This window comes from Trachypithecus francoisi, unplaced genomic scaffold (genome assembly GCF_009764315.1).
Source record: "Trachypithecus francoisi isolate TF-2019V2 unplaced genomic scaffold, Tfra_2.0 Lachesis_group4, whole genome shotgun sequence".
NCBI lineage: Eukaryota > Metazoa > Chordata > Mammalia > Primates > Cercopithecidae > Trachypithecus > Trachypithecus francoisi.
Window position 1 is genome coordinate 107,257,349 of NW_022681469.1, and position 25,941 is coordinate 107,283,289.

General features: G+C 42.3%; 1 protein-coding gene across 1 annotated transcript in view; it reads right to left on the reverse strand.

Moving 5' to 3' along the window:
- SDK1 (sidekick cell adhesion molecule 1) overlaps positions 1–24,394 on the reverse strand; it is a 990,930-nt gene extending 966,536 nt beyond the window's left edge. The window contains 1 exon segment of the mRNA XM_033191941.1: positions 23,993–24,394. Within this exon segment, the coding sequence (XP_033047832.1) occupies positions 23,993–24,290 (298 nt within the window). The 5' untranslated portion in view covers positions 24,291–24,394.
- Between the last annotated feature and the right edge of the window lie 1,547 nt (positions 24,395–25,941).

Here is a 25,941-nt window from a genome sequence, read left to right on the forward strand (position 1 = left end):
GGCTGAGGCGGGAGAATGGCGTAAACCCGGGAGGCGGAGCTTGCAGTGAGCTGAGATCCGGCCACTGCACTCCAGCCTGGGCGACAGAGCGAGACTCCGTCTCCAAAAAAAAAAAAAAAAAAAAAAAAAGTATATCTATGTTTCTCTCCTTAAATTGGTATTCGTTGAATATTAATGAAAATATAAAGTAAAATTACTTATTTCATTTATAATTGTAAGCAATAATCCATGGCATTAAAGGAATACAGAGCAATAGGTTAAGATGTTAAATATAAAGGTTAGGATATTATACATTAAACGTTAGGATTACGATAAAACATGCAATTAGGAAAAAACAGGCCATTAATGCTCAGATCACAAATCCTTGTGTATTCCATGTTTAAGATATGGTCTATGGTTGTAAGATCTCAAATCTCCACATCAGAAACTATGTTTTAAGCATCACCTGTGAGACTGAAGCATCACCAAAAAAGTGGTTTGGGAGAGAATTTTAACATCTCCTTCTCAGGGAACCTAGGATGCTTTTGGTGACAGTGACGATAAATGCAGTTCCAGAGAAACATAACCAATAGCTGTTCCACCACCAGAGTCTACCACTGAATATGTGGCTTGAATACAGTTTCCTAAAGCTTGTCCTCTGTTAAAAATAAAAAAAAAGTTCAACATGGAAAGTTTACCTTCCGTTAAGAAAAATGAAGCATGAGAGGACTTTCGTGCAAACGTGTGACCATAAGAACTTTCAGATTCTGAAATCTTGCCCTTTACTTTTTTCTGGGCATAGGTTTAATAAAATTACAGGAGAAAAACTGAAAGCATTGGTCAAAAAAATAAAAATATAAAAACCATCAACCACCTCAAATTGAATCCATTAGGATGACTTTTCTAAAGAACAGTTTTCTAGTTTCTATTTTAACAGCAAAAGAGCCTACTTTTGCTTTGAGTGCAAAATCCATTTTTATAACTAAAAATTACAGTTATAAAATGGGAGTGTATTTCCTATTACAGGGAAGATAAAGTATCTAGTTCCACATCATCTTTGATCACCAGGTCCCATACTCAGGAGCAAACAAACTTCCAAGAGCTACCTCCTAACTATTCTTATCCCATGCTCCAAACATTTTACACATCGGCTGTTTACGCCTACTTTTCAAAGGCTGAAAGTTCATCAAATTAACAGGCAAGCAAAAAACTGCCTCTAAGGGAGTCATTGAGTAGGTAAGGCTTCTGGGGTACCAGTAAATATTCTAATGCTTTGATTTGGGTGTTACTTACATGCGTATGTCTCTTTGTGAAAATTTATCAAGCAATATACTATTTGTCTTCCTTTCCATATATACATTTTAATAAAAATTTACTTTTAAAAAACATTCTTACAATCAAAACAATCTACCCAATTTCAAATGCTAAAAGAGAACCAGAAAAATGACCACGAAAAATGAATCTGACCTGACAACAAACAGCAATGTGAAAAAGGAGAAAAACATGAGTATCTCCCTAGAATAGATACCAGATTTTACTGTGAGGACCAACAGCCCATTTACACTCATTTCTCTCATGCTTACTTCTACAAGAGATGGATTACGTGATACAATTCTTGTAACACACAGAGGAATATGAGACCAAACGGCTGGGAGGCCAAGACGGGGGGATCACGAGGTCAGGAGATCAAGATCATCCTGGCTAACACGGTGAAACCCCGTCTCTACTAAAAACTACAAAAAAAAAACTAGCCGGGTGAGGTGGCGGCGCCTGTAGTCCCAGCTACCTGGGAGGCTGAGGCAGGAGAATGGCATGAACCCGGGAGGCGGAGCTTGCAGTGAGCTGAGATCCGGCCACAGCACTCCAGCCTGGGCGACAGAGCGAGACTCCATCTCAAAAGAGAAGATGACATTTCACTGGCTAAAGAAGAACCTTTACCCAATCTAGCCACAGATCACTAAACTATGAACACTGTGATAGGCAGAATTCAAAAATGTTCTGCCCCAAACTCTGGAACCTGTGACTAAAAATGAGATCTCACTCTTGTGACGTCATATTCTATGGCACACTTAACCGGAAGGCAGGGAAATTATTAAGGTGGACCTGATCTAGGTACACGAATCCAGAGTTTCTCCAGCTAAAAACGTAAGTCAAAAGTACTCAAAGCATACAAAGGACCTGCTACACCATTGCTGGTTTGAAGATGGAGTGGGGCACACGAAAAGAAACCAAGTTGGCCTCTAGAAGCAGGGTGTGGCCCCAGCTGACCGCCAGCAAGAAAACAGGAGCCTCAGTCCTACAGCCACAGGAACTGAACATGACCAGTAATGTGAGTGGGTTTCGAAGTGTATTTTTCCCTAGAACCTCTAGACATCTTATGGCCCAAACACTGGCCAATGTTACCACATATTTTCTTCGTATCTTTCACAGCAAGCTCTGGAAATTCAATAGGCACATGCAGCAATTGTGATAAAGAAAAAAGAATTACACAACATATTCATTCACTCAAACATGAAGTAGGTTCCCATTAGGTACCAGGGACCGTGCTGGGTGCAGGGAATGTAACAATGAATAAAGCAATCCTGTCTTTTGAAGTTCACAGACTTGGTGAAGACTGAAACTCAGCAAATGAATTGAAATTTGCCTGGCCCTAGGTGGAGTGGGAGAAGGGGGCTAGGAGACAGCATCACAGTTAAAGGGACCTGCAAATAAAAGGACAAAACCTGGTCTGGTGCATTGGTTCACGCCTGTAATTGCAGCACTCTGGGAGGCCGAGATGGGCAGCTTGCTTGAGTCCAGGAGTTTGAGACAAGCCTTAGCAACATGGCAAAACCAAAACCAAAACCAAAACTAGCCAGGTATGGCAGCACACACCTGTGACCCCAGCTACTTAGAAGGGTGAGGTGGGAGGACTGTATGAACCTGGGAGGTAGATGCTGCAGTGAGCTGTGATCACACCACTGCACCCCAGCCTAGGCAACAGAAGCAGAGACAAAGTCTTGTGGGTAAAGGGGGGAAAGGGGGCGGGGGACAACACATTAAGTGAGGAGAAGGAAGCAAAAGAGTGGAACTACCATATGCCATGTGAAACCAGGAAGAGATTATACTGCAAAGGAAAACAAAGCTCAGATTATAAAGATCCCTGAATGCCACTGAATTTTTTTTTTTAAAAGGAAAGTGTAGGCAACAATCTGACAAACTGGAATTCTCGTACATTGTTGGTGGAAATGGAACATGGTTCAGCCACTGTGGAATAGAGTTTGGTGATTCCTTGAAAAGTGAAACACAGGATTGCCATATGACCCAGTAATGCAACTCCCAGTCACATACCAAAAAGAAGTGAAAACAGGTGCTCAAACACACACATGTTCACAGCAACACTATTCACAATAACCAAAAGGTGGAAACAACACAGATATCCATCAACAGATCAACAGATAAATGGATAAACAAACTGTTGCACATACATACAATGGAGTATTAATCCAGTCATAAAAAGAAATGATGTACTGACACATACACAACCCAGACGAACCTCAAACATCACAACAGCAAAAGCAGCCAGACACAAAATCTTATTCCTGCATATAAAATATTCAGAATACATAAATCCACAGAAGCAGAACACGGGTGGATGGTCATTAGGGGCTGCTTAATGTGCATGGGACTTCCTTTGGTGGGGGATGAAACTGTTCTGGAACTAGAGGTGGTGATCACACAGCATTCAATGTATTCAACGCCACTCAACTGTTCACTTTAAAATAGTTCATTTGATGCTGTGTGGCACCTAAGTAAAAAAAATAATACTTTAAAAAGAAAGAAGTTAATAAAAATGACCTGTAGAGGGAGAGGGCAAACAGGTTGGGGGAACAAGGGTATAAGCAGAGCTTCCGTGTATACATTCTGCTACAGTTTGACCTCAGAATCCTGTAAAGATGTTTACAATGGAAAGAAAGAAAAAAGAAAGAGAGAGAGAGAGAGAAGGAAGGAAGGAAGGAAGGAAGGAAGGAAGGAAGGAAGGAGACAGAGAAAGAAAGAGAAAGAGAGAGAGAAACAGAGAGAGAGAGAAACAGAGAGAGTGAAACAGAGAGAGAGAAACAGAGAGAGAGAGAAACAGAGAGAGAGAGAGAAACAGAGAGGACAGAGGGAGAGAGGAGAGAGGGAGAGGGGGAGAGGGGGAGAGGGGGAGAGAGGGAGAAAACAGAGGAAAGGGAGGAAAGGGAGGAGGATGAGGAAGAGGAGGAGGAGGAGGAAGAGAAACCAACCCGTATTCATTGTACTAAATACCAGGTTTAAAAAATAACTTGTCAAAACATGAAGAATGTTTCTTTGGGAAGTAACTTCAGATACTATATGTAAAATGTCTAACTGTTGGGGAAAAAAGCACAACTTGTCATTCATGTCAATGATTTTTACAGCAATTCAGTATCAACCAAGTAAGTGCACTGAGTTCCTACAACAGGAAGCCAGGTTCTGACATATTCTCACACAATTCACATTCCTAGGCTGAGTCTCTAGAGCCAGAGGTAGTACAACAGGCCAAAGTTCACGGCTCACAAAGCTGGCCACCTGGGACTCTGTCATTAGTACTGTACTTTAAGAAACGTCATGTGCGCTGAAGAAATCAACTCAAATTAAGTGACCCAGCAAAATCAAAGAGGATTTTCCAACTTGTTTTCACTTTGATTTTGACGTTTCTAAGAAATCTGTCAAAAAAATTCTATAGTATCATCTTCCTTGTGAATTTTTTAAAGGATTTTTAGTTTCAAAAAGGTTTTATTTCACATATGATAAATACACGCAGTAGTTTTCATTTCGAGAGCCTTCAGTTGATAAGCACTGAAATATCTTAAAATTTTACGACCGCAAGACATCCACAAATCCTGTTATATTAGCAGAAGTTAAATTTCAGAAGAAAAATACAGAAACTTCAAGAGCTTCGTGATTGTGTCTGGAGTATACAGGCAACATTCAATTTTTGTCAAGCACAAAGTTTAAATTAAGACTGCTGAGTCCTAGCTGGGGTTTGTTTTTGTTTTTTTTAACCCATATTTTTCCTCACAGTACCGACATACTAATTTCTCCAATTCCTGAGACATACCAAAATTGTTAAACATTGTTTTGTTATCACTGTATTATAAAGTTGGGTCTCACTCTAGATCCAGCAAGATATGACTGGTCTTATGGTATTTTCTTTTTTAACAAAGATAAGTAGTTGAACAAATGTCCTGTGTCAAGCAGGACTTATTCTGGGATGGCCATGATTAATATTAAAACAGGTCAACTGCTTAAAACATACAAGATCTTTGGGTAAAATCTAGAAAGACCATGAGCTAGCATCACAGATGGATTTGGTTTGATTTCTGATTATGTGTAAAGAACAAAAGTTAGTTAAAAATGCTTCATCTTTAGGGTTTTCATATACCAACCAAGGTGCGAGCAGGAGGAAATCAATAGTAAGGCTAATTTTGTAACCAGGAACTCTGACACCGAAATACACAATTCTGACTGCTAAAGAGCAGCATGTTACTATAGTAACAGGAGTTCTTAGTCTATATAATATAACAATATATACTTTTATTTTACTTGTAGCTATCTCCAAAGTATGTATAATACAAGAACTTATAAAAGATAGGGGGAAAAAATATATTAAAAAAAAAAAAGCTGTAACTGCAAAGGATGGCAAAGATATCCGGAAATTAGAATCAGGTCTCCAGAAGGCTGACCTCCTTCAGCGCATGTGTGCAGTGGGAAGCACAGGCAGGGGAGAATGAGAGGGGAGTGTATGTATGAAACAGTCATCTGGAGCTTCCAAAACCCACACATCAGGAGAATGGGAAAGGGGGAATAAATCAGGGAGAACATTTTCAAGAAGGTAGAAGAATTGTGATTCTGTCTCATCATATCCCTCCACCACATCCAGGCAATTCTATTAGGCAAGGTGAAATTCATTTTTTCACATTCTCAGAAAGCCCTGGTCCATGGTCAAGCTGCCATCTCTTTCAATGCTCAAATTTTCAGAAAAGAAAATGCAAAGAAAGAAAAATAAAAAAGGGTTAGACTTAGGCAAATGGAAGAGGAAACCAGATTTGTAATATAAAGTAGAAACAGTATAACTAAAGTGAAATCCTTAAACAGAACATTTCAAATGTATTTCAAAATGCTACATTTTTATTTCTTTTATGATGGAATGGCAAAAAAGGTACCTGAGTTGGCAATAAACAGACCAGAGACACACAGGCTATTACGAGACACCCTGGGAGAGGAGAATAGACCCTCCTTCATCACTGCAGCATACAATGGCAGAAACTTCCAAGGGACAAAAACAGATTATCAAAGAGTACATATACGTATCAGTAAGTAATGAAAGCCTGCCAGGCCAAGAAGCCAGAGCATGTACTCTTCAGGAGATAATAAAAAGAAACTTCTAAAAGGTAAGCCAGCTTGGTAAGGCCACACCAGCCGTGGGTGTAGATGGGAACACACTGATCAGGAATTAATACCTTGAGTGCCACCAGTCTAAGCCCCCAGATGCTCTTACAGGCACTCAACCCATTACAAGGCCCTCCGCAAGCATTTCTGGGTACAACAATCCTTACTCCTCCAAGCGAGACAGCTTGGCAGACCTGTGTCAAATGAGAGCCATCCCTCCCCTGTGGAAAAGGTGGGGGCTTCCCACAGCGAAACTGCTTGTACTCTGAAGCAGAACGTTAAAATAGCCCAGGGAGACAGTTCTTCCAGTTTCTAGGCACCACACTTTTCTATTTTCCACACATACATACACCACGCCCTGCATATCATTCATTCTCCGTGAGGCCCCACTGCCAGAGTTTCCATGCAAATTTTAATTTAACAATGCGGTTTTTTGTCCTTCCCATCCCCACCTACTCCCCCTCATGAATGTCCTTCCTCAGGCCACCCCCAGATAGGCCCACACTGCTGACTGCTTCTGTGGCATTTCAGCCCCACATTTATTCCTGTCTGCCAGGTACCATCTGTATCCAAATCTCAGTTCTATCCCAGCTGAAATCCCAAACACAAAAGGGATCATCCTGTCTAGTGACTTGAATAAATTTGATTGTCAATATTAAGTTCACTCTGGAGCATCGCCGAGAAAATATTCCTTCTCTGTTGAGTTTTTCTACTACTAAACCACCAATGATGGTACCTAATGCAACGGCAAGGGCTATGCTAGGTCAATATATTCATCAACAGGCCAAGAAACCTCAAAAAGTAAAAGAAATATGTAACATTTGTTGGGGATAGGTTCAGGAGGGAAGTGGGAGAGAAGATAAACTATGGAATTGGAAGACAAGGACAACCAAGGCAAGATAAAAAGGTCACAGAACAAGTAATAAGTAACGCCTTCTGTGTATTTCAGTTGAGAAAGGAGAAACACATTAGGGGTTCATTTGATCTGATAAATTAATGAGTACAATAGCTATGATTTATTAAGCAAGACACTGTGCTAAATACTTTACATACATTATCTCCTCTAATCCTTACAAAACCTTGTGAGAGAGAGATTAACTCTGCTTTACAAATGAGCACCTGGAACACTGACAAGCGACTCAACTTGCCCAAGGTCACAGTCTCTGAAACGGCAGAGCCAGGATTTGAATCCAGCTCTGTGACTCATGACACTATGTCATAATGCCAATGCACTACAGCAGATGGCTTTTAAAGCATATTTTCTGTGTGTGCATGTTTGTAACAAGGTATATCCCTATGTGCTAATATGAAATGAACTCTAAGACACAACATAGGTGAAAAATGTGCTGGGACTAGCCTCCAAGCTAACAGTATGCTAACCATTTGTATAATGTCAAAGGGTTGCAAGGAAAGACATATATAGTTGTACATGCATAAAATATCAGTGAACAAATACTCATGGAACTGGAAACAGTGACAGCCTCAAGCAGGGGGAACTAGGGGGCTGAGGATCAGAAAAGTAGAGACTTTCACTACTACATTTTGATATGGTATGAATTTAACCTACTCATTTTTTCATAAGAAATAAACACTGCATAATAAAATGTAACCATAAAAACTAAAAAAAAAACTGGAATGAAAGGTTACCTTAGCCTCCTAGTTTACCAAAGCCAAATAAAGAGGCTTATGAACAACAAAATACTTATTTTAATCAAGCATCCTTTTGAGATGTTTTCACCTGTTAAGAGTGCCTGTCAACAATGCTCATATCCTAAACATGAACCAAAGGCGCTTCCATGCACAACAAGGAAAAACCAGCTCCTGTGAACATGGGAGTAGAGTGTGCAAGTAGAAAATCTTAATACAGGTAGGGAAGGAAAAAAGGCCACTTCAAGGTAGTCAATGAATGGGGAGAGGAGTGGGCAGAAGAAAGCCCCCTCCTGGCATGCCCTCAGGGAACAGCACACAGCCACAGAACAAAGTCAGGCTACATAAATGAAGAGGGAGGATGAAGGGGCAGAACCATCTAAAAGAAACAGGGAAAGGAAAAGGAATTCTTGCTCCCCAATTAGTCTGGAAAGCAGAAAGATAAAAATGAAAATCAAAACACAAGACGGCCAGTTTCATTTGTTGTAATTAAATGTGTATTATACTCAGTAATCAATACATGTTCCTTTGCTTGCCTTAAAAACTTTACTTTTAAAATTACTATAATCTTATATTTAAAATAGGATTAGAAATTGCTAGTAATGCTTATTAAGCAATCCCCTCATAGCCTTTTTTTTTTTTTTGGAGACAGTCTCACTCTGTTGCCCAGGTTGAAATGCAGTGGTGCGGTCACGGCTCAACGGCAGACTTGACCTCCTGGGCTCAAGTGATTCTCCCACCTCAGAACCCCAAGCAGCTGGGACAGCAGGTGTGCACCACCACACTCAGCTAAGTTTTTGTACATTGTGTAGAGACAGGGTCTTGCCATGTTGCCCAGGCTGGTCTCAAACTCCTGGCCTCAAGTGATCTGCCCACCTCAGCCTCCCAAAATGCTAGGATGATAGGCATGAGCCACCGTACCCAGACCCCCTTTTTAAAAGGTTTAAATAGTGTTTGCCCCAAAAAAGCAATTCTGGCTAGTTTAAGCAAAAAAGGGGGATACACTGGAAAACAAATACTGTAGACTTGAGGAGAAACTGAACATCCAAAACTCAGGATGGGCAAGAACCAGTTCCAGGCTGCAGTGATTTGTAGAGCTCCATAAAAAAGGGCCAAGAGATGACAGGGCAGAAAAACGGCCAGTGAGGCCCCTGCTATGTACATGTACCAGGGCATTCTCAGAAAGTGACACATTTCTGTGACCCAGACACTACCCAACTGTTGCCCACTACACTACAGCATACATACATAATGCTCTAATTTACATGATAATGAATATACAGATCATACATCACTTAATGATGGGGATATGTTCTGAGAAATGCACTGTTAGGCAATTCTGTCATTGTGTGAACATCACAGACATCACTTAAACCTAGACGTTATGGCCTCCTACACACCTAGGTTACATGGTACAGCCTATTGCTCCCAGGTTATAAACCTGTGCAGCATGTTACTGTACTGAACACAACAGGCAACTATAACACAAGTATTTATGTATCTAAACAAATCTGAACCAAGACAAGGTACCAAAAACATACAGAATTATAATCTTTCAGGAACATTATATATGCAGTCAGTGACCAAAATGTCATTATGTAGTACACGACTGTACTGAAAGTTTTCAATACAAAATGTATGTATATTTAAATTTAAATTTACTCCTAATTTTCATTTACAACTTCATGCTTCAAATTTTTTATGCATTCTACCTACTATTAACTTGAATGTATGAATTGATTCTATATCAGAGTTGTGGGGAGAATTTGACACTGGAATCATAAAGATTAAACAGCACTAACCAGAAATCGATGGAACAAATGTGTTTATCAATCCATCTTTCAAAGGAGTTTTTTATTTTTATAATGAGCCTGTAACTTAAAATATGGCATTCCTTTTCCCAACAGATGAACAAAATAAGGCCCAAAACAATAATTTCAGTTCCCTTAAATAGGAAACAAACAAACAAAATCCCAGGTCCCCATTAATGCACTCTCAGTCTGAACCACTAAACAGCTTTAGTACCATATTCCTCCTAAAATTCAGTAATAATACATTATGGTAAATAATTCTAATTGCTTTCATAATTTTTAAAAAGTTATAAATGCTTAATGTTTGAAAACTGAGAACATTCAGGGAAAAAAAGAGAAATCCCCATAACAGAGATAAGCACATTAAGTAGGCTGGTCTATTTCTTAATCATACTCATTGCATCATATTATAAAACAGTAATTTCTTATCTGTATTATAATCTGCCACTTCCACACCTTTTCTACTTGCATGTGCATGCGTGACCCTATGTCAGAGAAAGCTGGTACTTGGAGACTCCCAGGAAGGGCTTGTCATGTATGGAGGGCGGCATAGGAGAGGACTAGGAACAAGGGCTCCAGAGACACGGGTGCATTCAAAGACCAGTTCCACCACTTATGAAGTTACTGATGTGAACTTCTCTGGACCTCAATTTCCTCATCTATAAAATCGGGTTGAAAGGATGTATGGTACTGCAAACTTGAAGGCCGTAGCACAATGACGGATGCCAAGAAAAGCACTCCATAAAAACAAGCTAGTACACTCTACAAAGAGCTCTGTAACCTCATGTTTCACCTAATCTATTCTGAAATCCTTCCATGTCAATTACAGCTACTTCCACAACATCCTTTGTAATACCAACATAGTAGTCTTCTCATGTACCACAACAACCACCGTGAAAGCCACCAGAAGCATTCAGGTCCTCACCATTTGTCAAGGTCACCTGCTGTTGACTAATACAGATAGGGATGCAGGACTCCAGCCAACCCAGCTTGCTCCCTAAAGTAAGGAAAAAGTCAGAGTGGGTTAGGACTCACTGGCTGATGTGGGACAATTCACAGGTCAAATGAGGTTTAGCTTTTAAAAAAACTTTTTGCTGCCAATAGGATCTATGATGAAATTCAGGTTTTTCATCCAAGAAAGAGCAACTTCTGAAGTAAAGCAATTGTGGGTTTAAAAGAAAACCTCTTAAGGCATCTCTACAGCTAACAAAATGCTAGATTATAATATTTTAATTGCCATGAAGTATTCATCTATATAAAAGCATGACACAACTTACATTTCATGCTTTTGATTCCACAGAAAACAGCAAAGTTAGAGATGCTGATGGCCTCTGTCTTTCCAACTATAACATTCCATGATACAGATTTTAGTAATTTTCAAAATTCCGGAATTGATGAGCATCAACCAATCATATCAAGTTGCCACAAAAATGCACATAGCTACAATCTCACCTGTCATTAACTCTCATCCACTGAGCTGCTCTATCTCAACCACTTGCCTCTTTGTGTATGCTTTATCTCAGCTCTCAACAGTGCTTTATCCTGCCCATTTGATCTAGCTCTTTGTCGGCCGAGATCCAAGTCCGCATTTCCTACAGCTATGACAATAAGACCCTAATTCAGAATGTAAAGGTCACGTGGCATGTCCTGGCTAAATATGAAGGTCTTGATGTTTGGTCCTTTGGCAAGAATCCTGTTCTGATCTAGGTGTTGGGTTCCTCACTCCTGTTGATCAGTGGCTTTCCACCTGAATCCTTCACTTCGTGTTTCCACACGCCAATCTGAGTCCCCAGATTCCAACACGGCTTGCCTATATGTATCCCTGCTAGGGTCCTACTTAAACTGATCTACCAGATGCTGAATCCCCTGTATGGCTTATCATCTGCACATCTGTGCTGTATTTTTTGATGTGTCTACGCCCTAATAAACTACAAGCTCTCTGAAGGAAGGAACTGTTATTGATCACTACACTGCTAACACAGCACTTTATTCACTGAAGCACTGGATGAATTAACTCCTGCTCACATACATTGTTAAATTTTATTTTGACAAAAACTTGCATATATTTATTGTGTACATGTTTCGACACATATATATTGTGAAATGGCTAAACAGAGCTAATTATATGTATTACTTCACATACTTTTTGTGGTAGGAATACTTACAATTTACCTTTAATAACTCAAGAATAAAACACATTATCATTCATTATAGTCACTATGTTGTACAACAGATCTCTTGAATTTATTCCTCCTAAATGAAATTTTGCATCCTTTGATCAACATCTCCCAAATCCCTCCCCACTTACACGCTCACTAATCCGCTCACACTCTGCAGTATGAGTACTTGTAATGGAAACTGCTGACGCTTCTCAAACTGCAAAGCAATTACATATAAATTTAAGGGGCACACTACAACACTGCTTCCTATCATTTAGCACTTAACTATCTGTACCTCACTCCTGGTTTCACTTTCTTTCTTTTTGAAGTGCATCTTTTAGTAGTTCCAAGTACTAATCATCAACTATTGGTTTTTATCTACAATCTTTATTTCACTTACTTTTGAGACGGAGTCTCACTCTGTAGCCAGGTTGGAGCGCAATGGCGCAACCTCAGCTCACTGCAATCTCCGCCCACGGGGTTCAAAGGATTGTCCTGCTTCAGCCTCCCAAGTAGCTGGGACTATAGGTGCACGCCACCATGTCCAGCTAACGTTTGTATTTTTAGTAGAGATGGGGTTTCACCACATTGGCCAGGATGGTCTCGATCTCTTGACCTCATGATCTGCCCACCTTCCCGCCCAAAGTGCTGGGATTACAGGCATGAGCCACCATGCCCGGCCCATTTCACTTACTCTTGACTATCATAATACTTCATATGGACATGGAATTCTAGGTTGGTGGTGGATTTCCACCTCCAGCCTTTGATGATATTATTCAATCATCTTCTGCTATGAACAAAATGTCTGCCAGTCTAGACACCAACTTTCCTCAGGTTGCTTTCCTCTTCTTTTCTGAGGCTTCATCTAAAATATGTCTAGGTATGAATTTATTTTTTTTTATCCTGTGTGGGGTTCACTATGGTTCTTGAAACTAAGAACTCAGGCAGAACTTGTACTGATTATGAAAAATTCTCAGCCATTCTTCCTTCTAATAGTGTCTCTCTTCTATTTCCTCTTTCTAGAGGCTCACAGAAGGTAATATGGGACTTTCTCATTCTAAAGTTCATGAATCATAACCACCCATTTTCCATTTATTTATCCCTTATTACTGTATTCCAAGCAATTTCCTCAGATCTCCTTTAAAATTCTATTGATTTTTCAATATAGTTTTTATCTTCAATTATATCTACCTGGCTCTTTAACCTGTCCATTGAGGTTACTTTTTTTAAAACTTAATGACCATGATTTTCATTTCTAGAAGTCCTACTGGGTTCTTTTCCAACTCCATGTTATTTTTCTAACCTGTGATGTTCTTTCATTATGATCTTACCCCTTTCACCTGTCATAATTTTAAGCAAGTAATCTCTTTCATATGTTCTATCATCTCAAACTCCTGGAATACTATTCATCTGCTGACTCTCCTTCATGGTGATTCATTTCCTTGTGTGGCTGGGCAATTTTTGTATTGCAAGCTCATCTTTAGCATGACTTGTTTCTTCTGCAAGAGTCTTAGATTTTTAATTTGCTCTGCAGGTCAGTTTCATACTTACTTTTGAGGGCTCTATTCATTTCCATAGTTCTAGACCAGATTTTGTGCTAACTTGTCTCAGCTTGAAGGTTAGTTGCACTGTAAGAAACATTAAATTTGAATCCACCCCAATTATTAGGTGCAGTCTTGGAGCTGAGATGCCCCTTTTTTATTCCTAATTATCACAACCCCAGGAGTACAGCAAGTTTCCTACACTTTCCCAAACCAGTAGGCAAAGTTTTTCTAAGTCTCTTTTCACAGATGGAAAAGTCCTTCAAGGTTTGATGCTAGAGAACCTTCACTCCACCTTCCAAGTTTAAGCAGACCCAAGGCCATGTCTCCTGCTCCTTCAGGAGACCCTCAAGACTAAGCCACTGCGGCTTGTATTCAGATCAGAAACCACCACAGGCCTTGAGCTCCTGCTTAACACCCGAGCTCTGAATTTTCTGTTCGTAGCTGCCACCTAGGGATTTCCTGGTCTTTCAAATTTCAGAAACGCTTGTTTGTTCTTGTTATATTTTGTCCACAGTTTCTGTGTGTTTATAGCAGGGTGGTGAAGGGAGTCCTCCACATTCAGCTTTGGGGACAATGTTGTTAGAAGTCTCCAGTAGTTACAACATATGAAACAGAAATGATCACTTCAGAGAACTGTGATAATTACTTACCATTCTGCCAAATGAAAACTTTTTTCCCAGCCTCAATAATAGATTTCAAATTTGGAAAAAATATTCCCAAAGCATTTTAAGATCATTTTTGTCACTATGCATTTCAAATGCCTCCACAGTTCTCTTTCCTTGAGAATTTCAATAGAACAACATACTGGTTGACTCCATTTTCTCCCTACCCATTCATTCCATAATGAACTTCAATGTACTTTATACTCCTAGAACTCCAGTGAGATTAAGCTCAAAAAGATCACCATTACCCACATAATCAAATCCAAAAAACTCATATATTTACCTCTCTGAGCAAGACTGACCATTCCAATTTTTCCATCCCAATACTACTGCAGTTCAAATATTATTTCTATATTATCACAACCATTCCCTAACTCATCTCCATCACTCTACTCTCTCCCCAGCCCCATCGCCCTGCTATTTATCCAGGTTATATCCCAGCCAGGGTAATATTACTATAATACCTCTCCAGTCATGTCAACTGTCCATACTCCCCACTCTACTACTGTAACTCATCACTCCCTAATACTACAGGAAGAGAAAAGATGAATAAAGCAGGATTCCTCTACACAAAAGAATAAATAACAACACCTAACACTTATTGGATACAGCTTACCTACAATCATATCAATCAGCCCTAGCAACAACTACAGGAAGCAGGTAGAATCATTACACAACTCTTCAGGGATAAGAAAAGTAGAGATTAAAGAAGATTAAGTAGCCAACCCAAGGATGCAAAGCTAGCAAGTGGTTAAGTTCGTTTTATTTTATGCCAAGCCCAGCCTCTTAAACAGAATGCTATATGGTCTCCACAAATATTTATACCAAAAGCCCAGACCCTCCTCTGGTTGCAAAACTCATGTATCCAAACAACTTAACAGCTTTGTCTGGATGCCTCAAAGATACCTTACATTAATAAATTCAAAACCAAAATAATGACCATGTTGTCCAAACAGAGGTGGTCCAAACTCAGTGAATGGTTATACTAGCCAACTAGTCATGCAAGCCAGAAACCTGGACATCACCTTTCATATTTTCTCATTCATCTTCCACATCCATCCTATGACCAAATCCTACGTATTTTTTGCCTCTTAAATCTCTCTCTAGTGCATCTACCTCTCTCCATCTCCAGCACCACCACCTAGCCCAAGCTGCTACTTTCTCTCACCTCAATTGTTGTTACAGCCCAACCCATCTACAGTCAGCCATTCATTCTGGTTTCTTCCAACCCATTCTCAATTTCGCAACAACAATAATGCTTTTTCCCCCCACTCAAGATGAGTTTAAAATACAGATCTGACCATTTCACAGATTTTGGACTTAGTACCAAAGCTTTACGTCAATCTTTATTTGAGGATCTGAAGCAATAGGAATGCAAAGAGTGGTGACAGCTGGGTTTCAGCCACAAAGAGAAAGCAATTTCCAGTGAATCCAGAAGGATGCCAGCACAGACACAGAAGCAAACTAAGAGATAATGGCCAAGAGGACAGTACTCAGGAGCTTTTGAGCATGTGGCTCTAGTTATTCTCTAGGTAGAAGTGAATACTAAACTTTCCAAATGTAAAGAAATTCTCCTAGTTATACTGTGATACCCCAGGACTCCTCCAATAAAATCCTTTTTTACTTATGTAGTTCAGACTGAGTTTCTAGCTTGCAACCAGGAGTTTTAGCTAAGACAATCATTTTAGAAGAGCCAAGACAACACGCTTAGAAAAAGGGAATATGCCTACAAGGCAAAAATTAAACAAATTCTACATAAAGTAAAAATACCTTTGGCCGGCAAATACATAAATATGCTTAATGTTTGTAAACTCATGCATCTCTTCCTTTTAAAGGTGTTACATAAAATGCTTTAGGGTAACAGCCATGTTTTTTTTTATGTTCTGCAAATCATTACAGCTTACTGTAAGAGTTGAATAAATGCTGAATAAAAAAAATCAGAAGTAAAAGCATGACTATACAATAATATAAATCAACATTGCATCCCTGGAAACTTGCTCTCTTTGGGAACAGTTTATACATGCACTCATGTTTAAAAACAAACAAAAAAAAAAAACCTTTTTCTAGTGACACTCTGCCACTGTTCTATTACCTGGTTTTGATTTCACATAGCTGGGTACTATAAATTCGCCTTGCTCTTAGACAGAAATTGTACATATTACCTAAGTATACTAAAAAGTGGCGTATCATGGGAAAAAAAAAAAAAAACTTGGCTGGGGAAACCATGGATTATATTCTATATAAACACTCTTTCTGTTGCCATCTGGTGGTTCGTGTACAAAAATCAACACTGACATCCATTGTACAAAAGGGCTTGGTCATACCGTATCAAAATCTCTTTCCTTCTTTGTGCATTTCACCTAACGCCTAAAGAGAAGGTAAAATTGACCTTCACTTTGAAAACAGGCTCACAAACACACAAAATAAATTAAGGATCACACCACAGAGAGAGAGACCCACAAATGCTACCCCCTGTGGAGATGAGTGCCCTTAGTTAAGTATGATAGGTTGTACATTTGTGATACAAAATCCCTCCTTACTCCGAATCTGAAATATATTCTAACTAGCCTGCTTGGGTTGCTAAAATTCCTGCTACCAACTATTCCTAATAAAGGCAACTACCAGAGTTCCCCAAGTATCCATATTCTTCCCCAAATCACCATAGTCATTACGTGGTTATTTCCCTACATTTTTTTTCTTATTAGAAAGACGATTCATCATTGTAAAATTAAGTTTACATACTTGAGAGCTTCCAACCCTCTCAAGGTAAAGAATTAGGTCTAGAATACAGTGGAGAGTTCTAGAAGGGAGAAAAGGCAACCAAACATTGCACAAAGGCTAATTCTACGTAACAATATGGGCCCCAGGGTCTAGCCCATTCTCTGAACCCACGACTCTAAAGCCTAGCCTTATCCGTTAAAAAAAACCATATATATTTGAAAATAAACCAAAGCCAAAAACACTGCAGAAACTATAGTCTTAGCCCATGGTCATCAAGCTAATCTCCAAAAAGCAGAAATAGATTTACTTGACTGACATATCTGTTTTCAAGAAATTGCACTATTTAATTGATAGCTATTATCTTCACTAGACATTGTCTGTATATCAATAGAGTGCCAGTTAAGCCTGTTCAAGTGAAAAATTATTGTTAATTTTAAAGACCCTTTGTTCTACTAAAAGCCCCTAATGAAGACAATTAAACCAACATAACATTAGGTTAAGCACAGAAACAGACAACATCTACTAATCTCTTTAATTACTGATGGTCACTGTACAGTAAATAGAAACATTCTCATCCATCACTATTTTCTCTTATCTTTTTAAATTTCCCACTGCATTAATTACCTCCAGATTTCTATTAGTCTTGGCCCTTCTTCTAGCCATGCAGATAAATAAGCATCTCACATTTTAAGAAAATTTATTTCTCCAAATTTCAGGCTTACACTGATAAATTATGGCACTAATTTGTTTTATAGAACCTGAAATTTTGAACATGAACCATTTTTAGGCTAGAGTAAATATATCATGTGTTAGATGGCAGCACCTAAGAAGAAATATTACATTGCATCTTCGTTGTCTTCAACATTGTAAATACTCTGAGAAAAGTAAAATGAAGAAAATTAGGTTCTAAGCTAAGACACATGGAGTTACAGAATCCCCAGACAGGAGACGCATGCAGAGTCTAGTAAAGGGCAGAAAGGATGACAACATACAGAAGATCAGAGAAACAGAGCAGAACAATTTTGAACATCTAGTCTAACCCCTCCTTTTATAGGTGAGAAAATAGACTCAGAGAGACTAATAGACTTGCTCATATTGCAAGGTAGTTACAGAATGAACTATAAACCAGGCCTACTGACACTTAGCCCAATGTCTTTTCCATTTACCATTTCCATGTTTCTAGGAAAGCTTTATAAAAAATGCTTTCATTCCCACAGTACCCACAGGAGATTGGGACCAGGCTGGTGGAATGAGTTTCTAGCTTTTGAGCTTTCTGTCAGGAGGCCAACCACCTAAATACTAGAATTGTACATACATCAACAAGGGTTTCCTAAAGCAATGCTCCCATAATAATCATGATGTTTGTATTTGGATTTAGTGGCAACACTGCTTATAGAATGAAACTCTAGGAGTAATAACCTCTCCAGAACAGATCTCAGGTACAGGATCAATAACTGGCAGGTAGGTATCCAACTGTGACAGACTTTTGCATTTCAGGGATTCACTGAAAAACTTGTAACTTATTTCTATGTGCTACCATAGGATGGCAGGAGGTGCCATATTTGCTGTCCCAACTGACAAAATATGTCCTCCCTCAGGACTATGGATATGAACGTTTATGCCTTTTAAAACAGAAGTGTACATACTTAGGGGGAAATTTAAGATAACGCCTTACAGAAATGAAGTCAAAATAAAATTTCAGAAACTATGCAAACTAAAATGCTCGGTTACTTGATTAAATGGTTACCGGGAGTATTTAATCAAATTGGTTACCAGGAGTATTTAATCAAATACCAAAACATCAACAGCTTTCTTTTGTAAATAACCCTTTTCTTTATACTACACCTTTCAATGTGGTTTTCATTCCCCACTTTGAGCTTAATTCAACTTTCATGCATTTGGACCTGAAGGTCTACTCTCATAACTACCGCTTTCTTTACTTCTTACAGAAATTTAAGCCATGACCTAATCAGAATCCTCACTTTGCGTCCATTCCATTCTCTGGTTTCAGTCAGCTGACATTCTGATCTCTGGGCCACCACAAGGCCGGCAGGCAGAAAGACACTACATGCCAGACACCTCTGCCACCTTAGACACCAAATCCTATGTATCCCAATACAAGCAACACAGGGGCTCTGAGGATGGAAATAACATAAAGGCAACTGGTACAGAGAATTAAACTACACAGTCTTACTTAATATCACTTAATTACCCACTTAACTTGCAGCCTTCCACATTGTTTTACCTCAATATTTGAGGGCCCAGGAAACTTCCGGTTAGGTATAAACCCCAGTATATAGCCTAAACTTAACTATTTACATAAAATGTGTGCTAAGGCAAACTAATAAAAGATGAGTACCTTTCAAACTCCACCTCCTTATTTAAAGGACTCAAACTCATATACTTGAGTGCAGATAAAAGAATTTTCCAAATGTTCCTCAAAGAAATGGTTAGTACACTCCCAGTAGTCCATTCTGGGGTGGTCTAATCTCTGCCAACAGACCACCATAACCCATGAAGCTGGAATTCATGTTATGTTGTGAAAGAAAAATTGGGGGTAGGGGAACACATCAAAATGTGATGGTCACTTTCTTAGAGGAGACAGATGGGTAGAAGGGGTTACATACATTCGGAAGGGGTTACATACATTCGGAAGGGGTTACATACATTCCTCATCTCTATTGTCCAAATTATGTAACTTTTATTTTGCAATCATAATTGTAACTAAGGTGAATCTAAAACTTGAGGTCAGATTACTTAATACTGTATTTAGAAAATGTCAACCACCGTCTTTCCCTTTGGTACAGATCTGATTGCTGCCCGTTTTCCCCTCTCCTTATAAAGGCAGAGGCTACATGGGAAACACTCCAGCCCCACAGGTTATGAACTCAAGTTATGTTCAGACTCTGGATCAGACTTTTCATTTCTGGCACCACCACTCCTAGTCCTGGGACCTCAGGCAAGTTAGTTAACATCTGAGTACCTCAGTTTTCTCATAGGTAAGATGAGAACAAAAATGCTGTCTACCTCTCAGGAGCTGTTGTGAAGAACCAATGAGCACTGAGTGCTTGGCACGCAAAAGTTCAATACAGGACAGCTACAAGTGGCCACGCAGACTGCATAGAGGGTAGTAACTGCTTATTGTTGGATTTAGAAGACAGTAACCAACCAAGAGACCAGGTGTCTGTTAAATGCCCAGTGGCCTACTAAAATTTAAGTATCTGAGCACTCACCAAGCTAACACTCTTTATTAAAACGATACTCAAGTAAGGGAGTCCAGAACTCAAGTTCCAGCTGAAACTCAAATTACAAAGGTATAAAGGGAGGGTTAGGAGGAGGGGAAGCAAAGTACTTCTGGATTAATGGAAAGCAACATGGGCCCAAAAGGAAGCGAGATTTGTAGTGAACTCAACACTGCGGCAAACAAGTGGCAGAAAAGTCTAAGTAGTAGACCCTGTCCAAGGCTGGGAATTGGCCTGAGAAAAGTGACCCAGACCACAGAAAATCAGGCTAAGGGTGACAGAGAAATTGAGTGAGATTATGGGACTAACCAACATAAGGATTTAAAAAAAAAAAAAAAAGTAACACAAACATACAAGAATCACTTGTGGAGTTTTTAAATGCATGCTTCTGAGAACCAGCAGGTCTGAGGTGGAGCCCAGATGACTATATTTTAAATTTTCACCAGTGATTCCAATGTACACCTCAGGCAGCACAAAGTAGGGGCTCAACAGTTTCAGTAGGACTAAACAATACGTAAGTGAAAAGTTGGTGCACTCTGTTGAGTTTGAGATCATGAACCTGGAACAGGTATAAGTGAACACAGGCCCAAGGTCCATAAAAGTCGCTGGAATTGTTGGAGGAGGACAATAAGCCCAGGAAGGCATGAAAGGGAAATCAAGTCACGTGGTCTCATGTAAAAGCATCAGAGCAGTGGTTCTCAAACTTGGCTAAACATGAGAATCACCTGGAGGGAGGAGGTTGTGTCTCAGCATCCTGATGCACAGATCAAACCTCAAGTTCATTACAACCAATTCTAGGAGTGGCATCCAGGCATCAGTACGGTTTAAAGCTCCAGGTGATTCCAATGTGCAACCAAGTTGGAGAAACACTGGGCTAGAGGGGGTTCCAGGAAGTCGGCAGGTATCTAGAATGGGGGAAAACACAAGGTAATAAGTGAGTAGTTCTCGAACTCCAATGTGCATTGGAATCACATGGAAAGCAAATGTGGCTCATGAAAGAGTAGGTTCTCTACAGTTTCATCAAATTCCCCGGGTGATTCTAACACATACCAAAGCTTGAGAACCACAGGTCCAAGTGGAGATAATTTCAAATGAGAAACTGAGGACTATGAACAGCCCCGTGGCAGAAATTGACAACAACAGTCCTATCCTCTCTAGGCCTGAGGAATGCAAGCTGAATCTAGGAGATCTACTGAACACGGCCAGAATTAGTAAGCCTGTAAAGGGTTCAGCAGTAAAGCTAAAGGCACCACGGACTTCACACATATGATTGCTTATACGTCTTTAGCCTCAGAAGTCATCCTTCCAAACCACTCACAGCTGGCTCCTTGGTGGATGGCATAAAGAAAAGCATGTGTTGCCACCTGCCTTCCAGAATTAAAGACTTCGCTTTTTAGGAATCTGGGGAAGTCACAAGCAATTAAACACACACCAATAAGCAGAGCATACAACTCAGAAATTCTCATCACCACATAGAAAGAAGAAATTCCAAGGCATATTAAAGTTACATTTGGAAGACTTGAACCTGGCAGTTCACATCATGATCAGTCACATAGAGGGTCTGTAACTTAGGTTATACAAATGTAACTTTTACTGATCAATGTTGCACATGTTTTTTCTCAAGATACATGACCTAGCCTACCTACATGAGGTGCAGAGAAATTACGCATGGCTTCACCTAGCTACAATGTAATCATATGGTACTTAGGAGGCCTTCCAACGTAGTGGTAACTATTCCATTTAGAATGTTACATTTTATCCAATAAGATTCAAGAGAATGCATTCCTGTGCGTATTACCAACTCATCATCCCATCAGATATCTCTTATAACAGCACCAGAATTTTCATTTTCAAGATACATGAGCTTTTGTCAAATGGTGACATCTCCTCTGTAATATGAATTTTCAATATGATATAAAAAATGATGGATATATTACACATTTCACAGAGCACAGAGAACAGAAACCCATCAATGAATTTAAAATTTGCAACAACCTATTTGAAATTTTACACTAAAAGATCTGTACACTTTCATAAACCTTATAAATGTAAAACAGGTACCAATGTTTTTACTGCCAAAAAGGAATAAAATATTCCTCCCTAACAAAGTTTGGTTGTTGCCTTAATATATTTTTTAAACGTATTTTCATTAACATTTCAGTTGTAAAACTGCAATGCTTTACAGAGCCTTCAAACTGCAACTGATGAAAACTTGAAATCAATGTAATGTACTTCAAAACAAAGCCACTGGCAGATTTTTCCCCCACCATTTCAGTCTGGGCATGAATCTTCAAATGTATGAACGTACGGGTCTTACTAAAAAATGCAAGTCACTGTTTGAAAAAAGAAAACTTAATAAACACCATTTTTATTTTAAAGGTCGTGCTAAGTGATTTAGATTTCTGCAAGTGAACCTGGTTTCTCTGACAATCTCCAGATCCCACTGTACAAAATGACTTAATAAATGCTTTTCTTCCAGAGTAAGTCATTAAGCAAAAAGCACAAATAAGTGAAATGAAAATGTTCCAAGTAATGGAGGAGTTAAATTAACCAGAAATACGGCAATTTGTTTTCATGTAGTAAAACGTAAGAGGGAGCATTTATGAAAGCTGGAGGGGGGTGGAGGGGCACAATTTAGATTACGTTACATAAGCATTAACCAAAAAAAAGTATGAGTTAGTTGTTAAACTATTGGATAGTTTTGAGCTCAGACCTTTAAAATGTTATTACACTTAAGTCATGTTACTACACATAAATCATCTTCACAGGACACAGAACACAGCTAATTTAAGTTTAATGCTCTCATCTTCCTCAATCTCAGAATACCAAGTTCCTTACCATGATAGTTGTATTCCAAGATACAGCTAACGAACAAAGTTAATTTTCCTAAAACTACCATCAGCAAAACCGGTTCACTAATGTGTTTTGAAGACTTCAGCAAAGGACGTATTAAAATGGTTATTTCTGGGTTGAGGGGGGTGATTTGGTTTTAAGACCAGCACACTTCAAAAGAAAAGGATGCTAGCTGGCAGGGGTATGTTACGGGTTTCGGGGCGGGGGTGGGGGGACGTGTGGAGGGAAGCCCAGATTTGGGAGGGAAAGCTCGTTTCACAAGAGATCCCATCTCTCTTTTCAAAAGGTCATTTCGATTCAGCAGATCCTCTTTCTCTATTTCAAGCTCACCACTGTATTCTAAACAGAAGCCAACAGAGGGAGAAAAACAAAGCCAAGTGCAAAAGCTGTGGGCACTGAAAGTTTTGCTCCACCGGCCGCGCAGCACCCATTTGGGGTCGGGCATCAGGACGTGGGGGAGTCAGGAGCCGGCGGGGCCTGGGGAGAGGACGGGGCCCTGGGGAGGGGCTGGAAAACGCTTTTCGCGGCGACTGGCACTTGATATTTGCAGTCTTGTGGATGTCACTCACCGGGAACCAGACCCTGCGGTGCAGACTCAGGTACAGACCGGCCCCTTTTTCATCCGTGCAATGGGAAGCGGACTCGGGCATCCTTTTAGGGAGCTGAGGAATGGGTCTCAACTTAAAAATTTTTGTTTGTGCTACTATGATGTAAAAAAAGGAAATAAAATGCAAAGCAGCAGACGGGGTGCAGGCTCTAAGGGGCTCAGATTCCCTCTCCTCCGAGTCCGGCGTGGAGAAGCCCCTGGGCTCCCTGCAGCCCCAGCGAGGCGCATCCGACCCGGGCCGGGCGGTGTGGGGACCCCGGACACTCTCGCTACTCAAGTTCGCGCCTCCGCGCCCCGAGGCGGCGCCCCCGGCCCGCGACCCCGCGCGCACCTACCTTGCGCCAGCGCCCGGAGCAAGTGCAGCTGCAGCGCCAGCAGCGCCCACCAGCCGCGGCGGCCGGGCCCCAACTTTGCCGCCCGCCGCCCGCCGCGCCGCCCCGCGCCCGCCGTGTCCCCACTGGGGGTCTCGGGCGCAGCGCTGGGTCCCGAGGGCTCGGGGCCGGGGCGCGGCGCCGGCGAGGGGTGGGCGCCGCCGGGCGGGGATCCCTGCGGCCGCCCGGGGCCCGCGCGCTCAGGGGGCTCCGCGCCGCCGCCGCCGCCACCGGCCGCCAAGGGCCGGGCGCCCTGGGCCATGCCGAGCAGCCGCCACCCCGAGCGCCGCGCCGGCCGGACGGGCGGGCAGGACGGGCTGGACGGCTCCGAGCGGGCGCGGCCACTCCGCGGGCGGCGCGGCGCACCCCGGCCCGAGGTGAGCGGCCGCCCGGCGCTGAGGGGCGGCGTCTCGGGTCCCCGCGTGAGGGGCGCGGCGCGGGCCGGGGACGAGCCGGGAGAGAAGAAGTTGTCAGCGGGGGAAATTCGCGTCCGGCGCTCACGCAGTCCCGAGCCCGCCGCGGCCGGGGTGCAGGGCCCCGCCGCGCTCGCTCCGAGGGGTCCGGCGGACGCTGAGAAGCCGCCGCCACCGCCGCCCCCGCCCGGCGCTGAGGAGAAAGTGCGCCCGCCCGCGCGTCGCGCTCGCCCTCAGCCGCCGCGGCCGCCGCTCCCCATTCACAGCCCGGCCGCACGCGCCGCCCGCGCCCGCCGCCCGCCGCCCGCCGCCCGCCGTTGATTGGCCGAGGGAGGCGGCGCCCGCTCCCGGGGCCCGCCCCCCAGGCCTTCGCTTGTTTTCAAAGTCGCGGCGCCCGCCCGCCTGCAATTTCTTGCCTGCTCCGGCGCCCGACTCGGGCGGCTTCCCGCGCCGGCTGCGCCCCCTAGGGACCCGTAGCGGGGACTGCAGGCGGCGCCGTCTCGGCACGCGCTCCTCGGGCGGGCTCGCGGGCCGGGCGTGCGCGGGCGGGCGGGGGTGGTGCCTCCTCGCCCGCCCCCGCGGCGGTGCGGGCGCCCTGGTGGGGAGGGCTCAGGTGCAGCAGGACGCGCAGATCGTGCGGGAGACCCGGGCAGAGGGCGGAGGGGGCGCGCTCCGGGAGGCGCCCGGCTCCCACCTGCGAGCTCAGTGTTGGGGGTGACGCGCCAAGTTACCGTAATTGCAAACGCGCGCAATCGGGTTTTTAATTTCCAGCAACCAAAGGCACCACTGGGTGCAAACTCGCCTCCAGTTCACAGAAGTGGACATGGCGTTGTAGAAGTGTCCAACCAAGGTCACTTTTGGCCGGGGCTGGAGGAGGGCGGGGGAGGGAGGGACACATTGCTTGTTTCCCACCGTGGAGTGGGCGAGTCTCAGGGCAGGGTCGGTCAGTGGGAAGGTCTCCCGGTGCGGGACCCGGGAGCCTCTGGGGCTGGGGGTGGGGACGGGCGCCAACACTCAGCATGTGGTGAGCATTAGCAGAGTTTATGGGGTGAACTAAGCACACTGGAGGCTGGAAGGCCAGCATTTTTGTGGGAGGAGAGCTGGAGGTGACACGCACTCAGCTGCCACTGGACTTGGCCCAGGAGGAGCCTGGGGGCGTGTGATGATGATTGCATGACATCACGTAAGAGATGAAGGCGGAGGGGCTGGGTGTGCGCCCAGCACCGGGCTGGTTCCCCAGGAAGCACCTGATGCAGACTTGATACCGTTAGTAGGTTTATTGTCCCAGCCAAGAAAGACCCCGGGCGAGTGGAGAGCAGGCCACAGGGCCGGGGTCTGGGATAGAAGCCAGCTCCTGCTCGCAGAGCGCCTATGGTTTGGTGGCTTAGTATTAGCCTCCTTACACATCCGCTAAGACTTAACAATAACCACGTGAACGAAACATAGGGAACGGAGGTCCAAGTACAGCCGCCGAACAGGAGGTGGTTTCAGAAGGAGGCC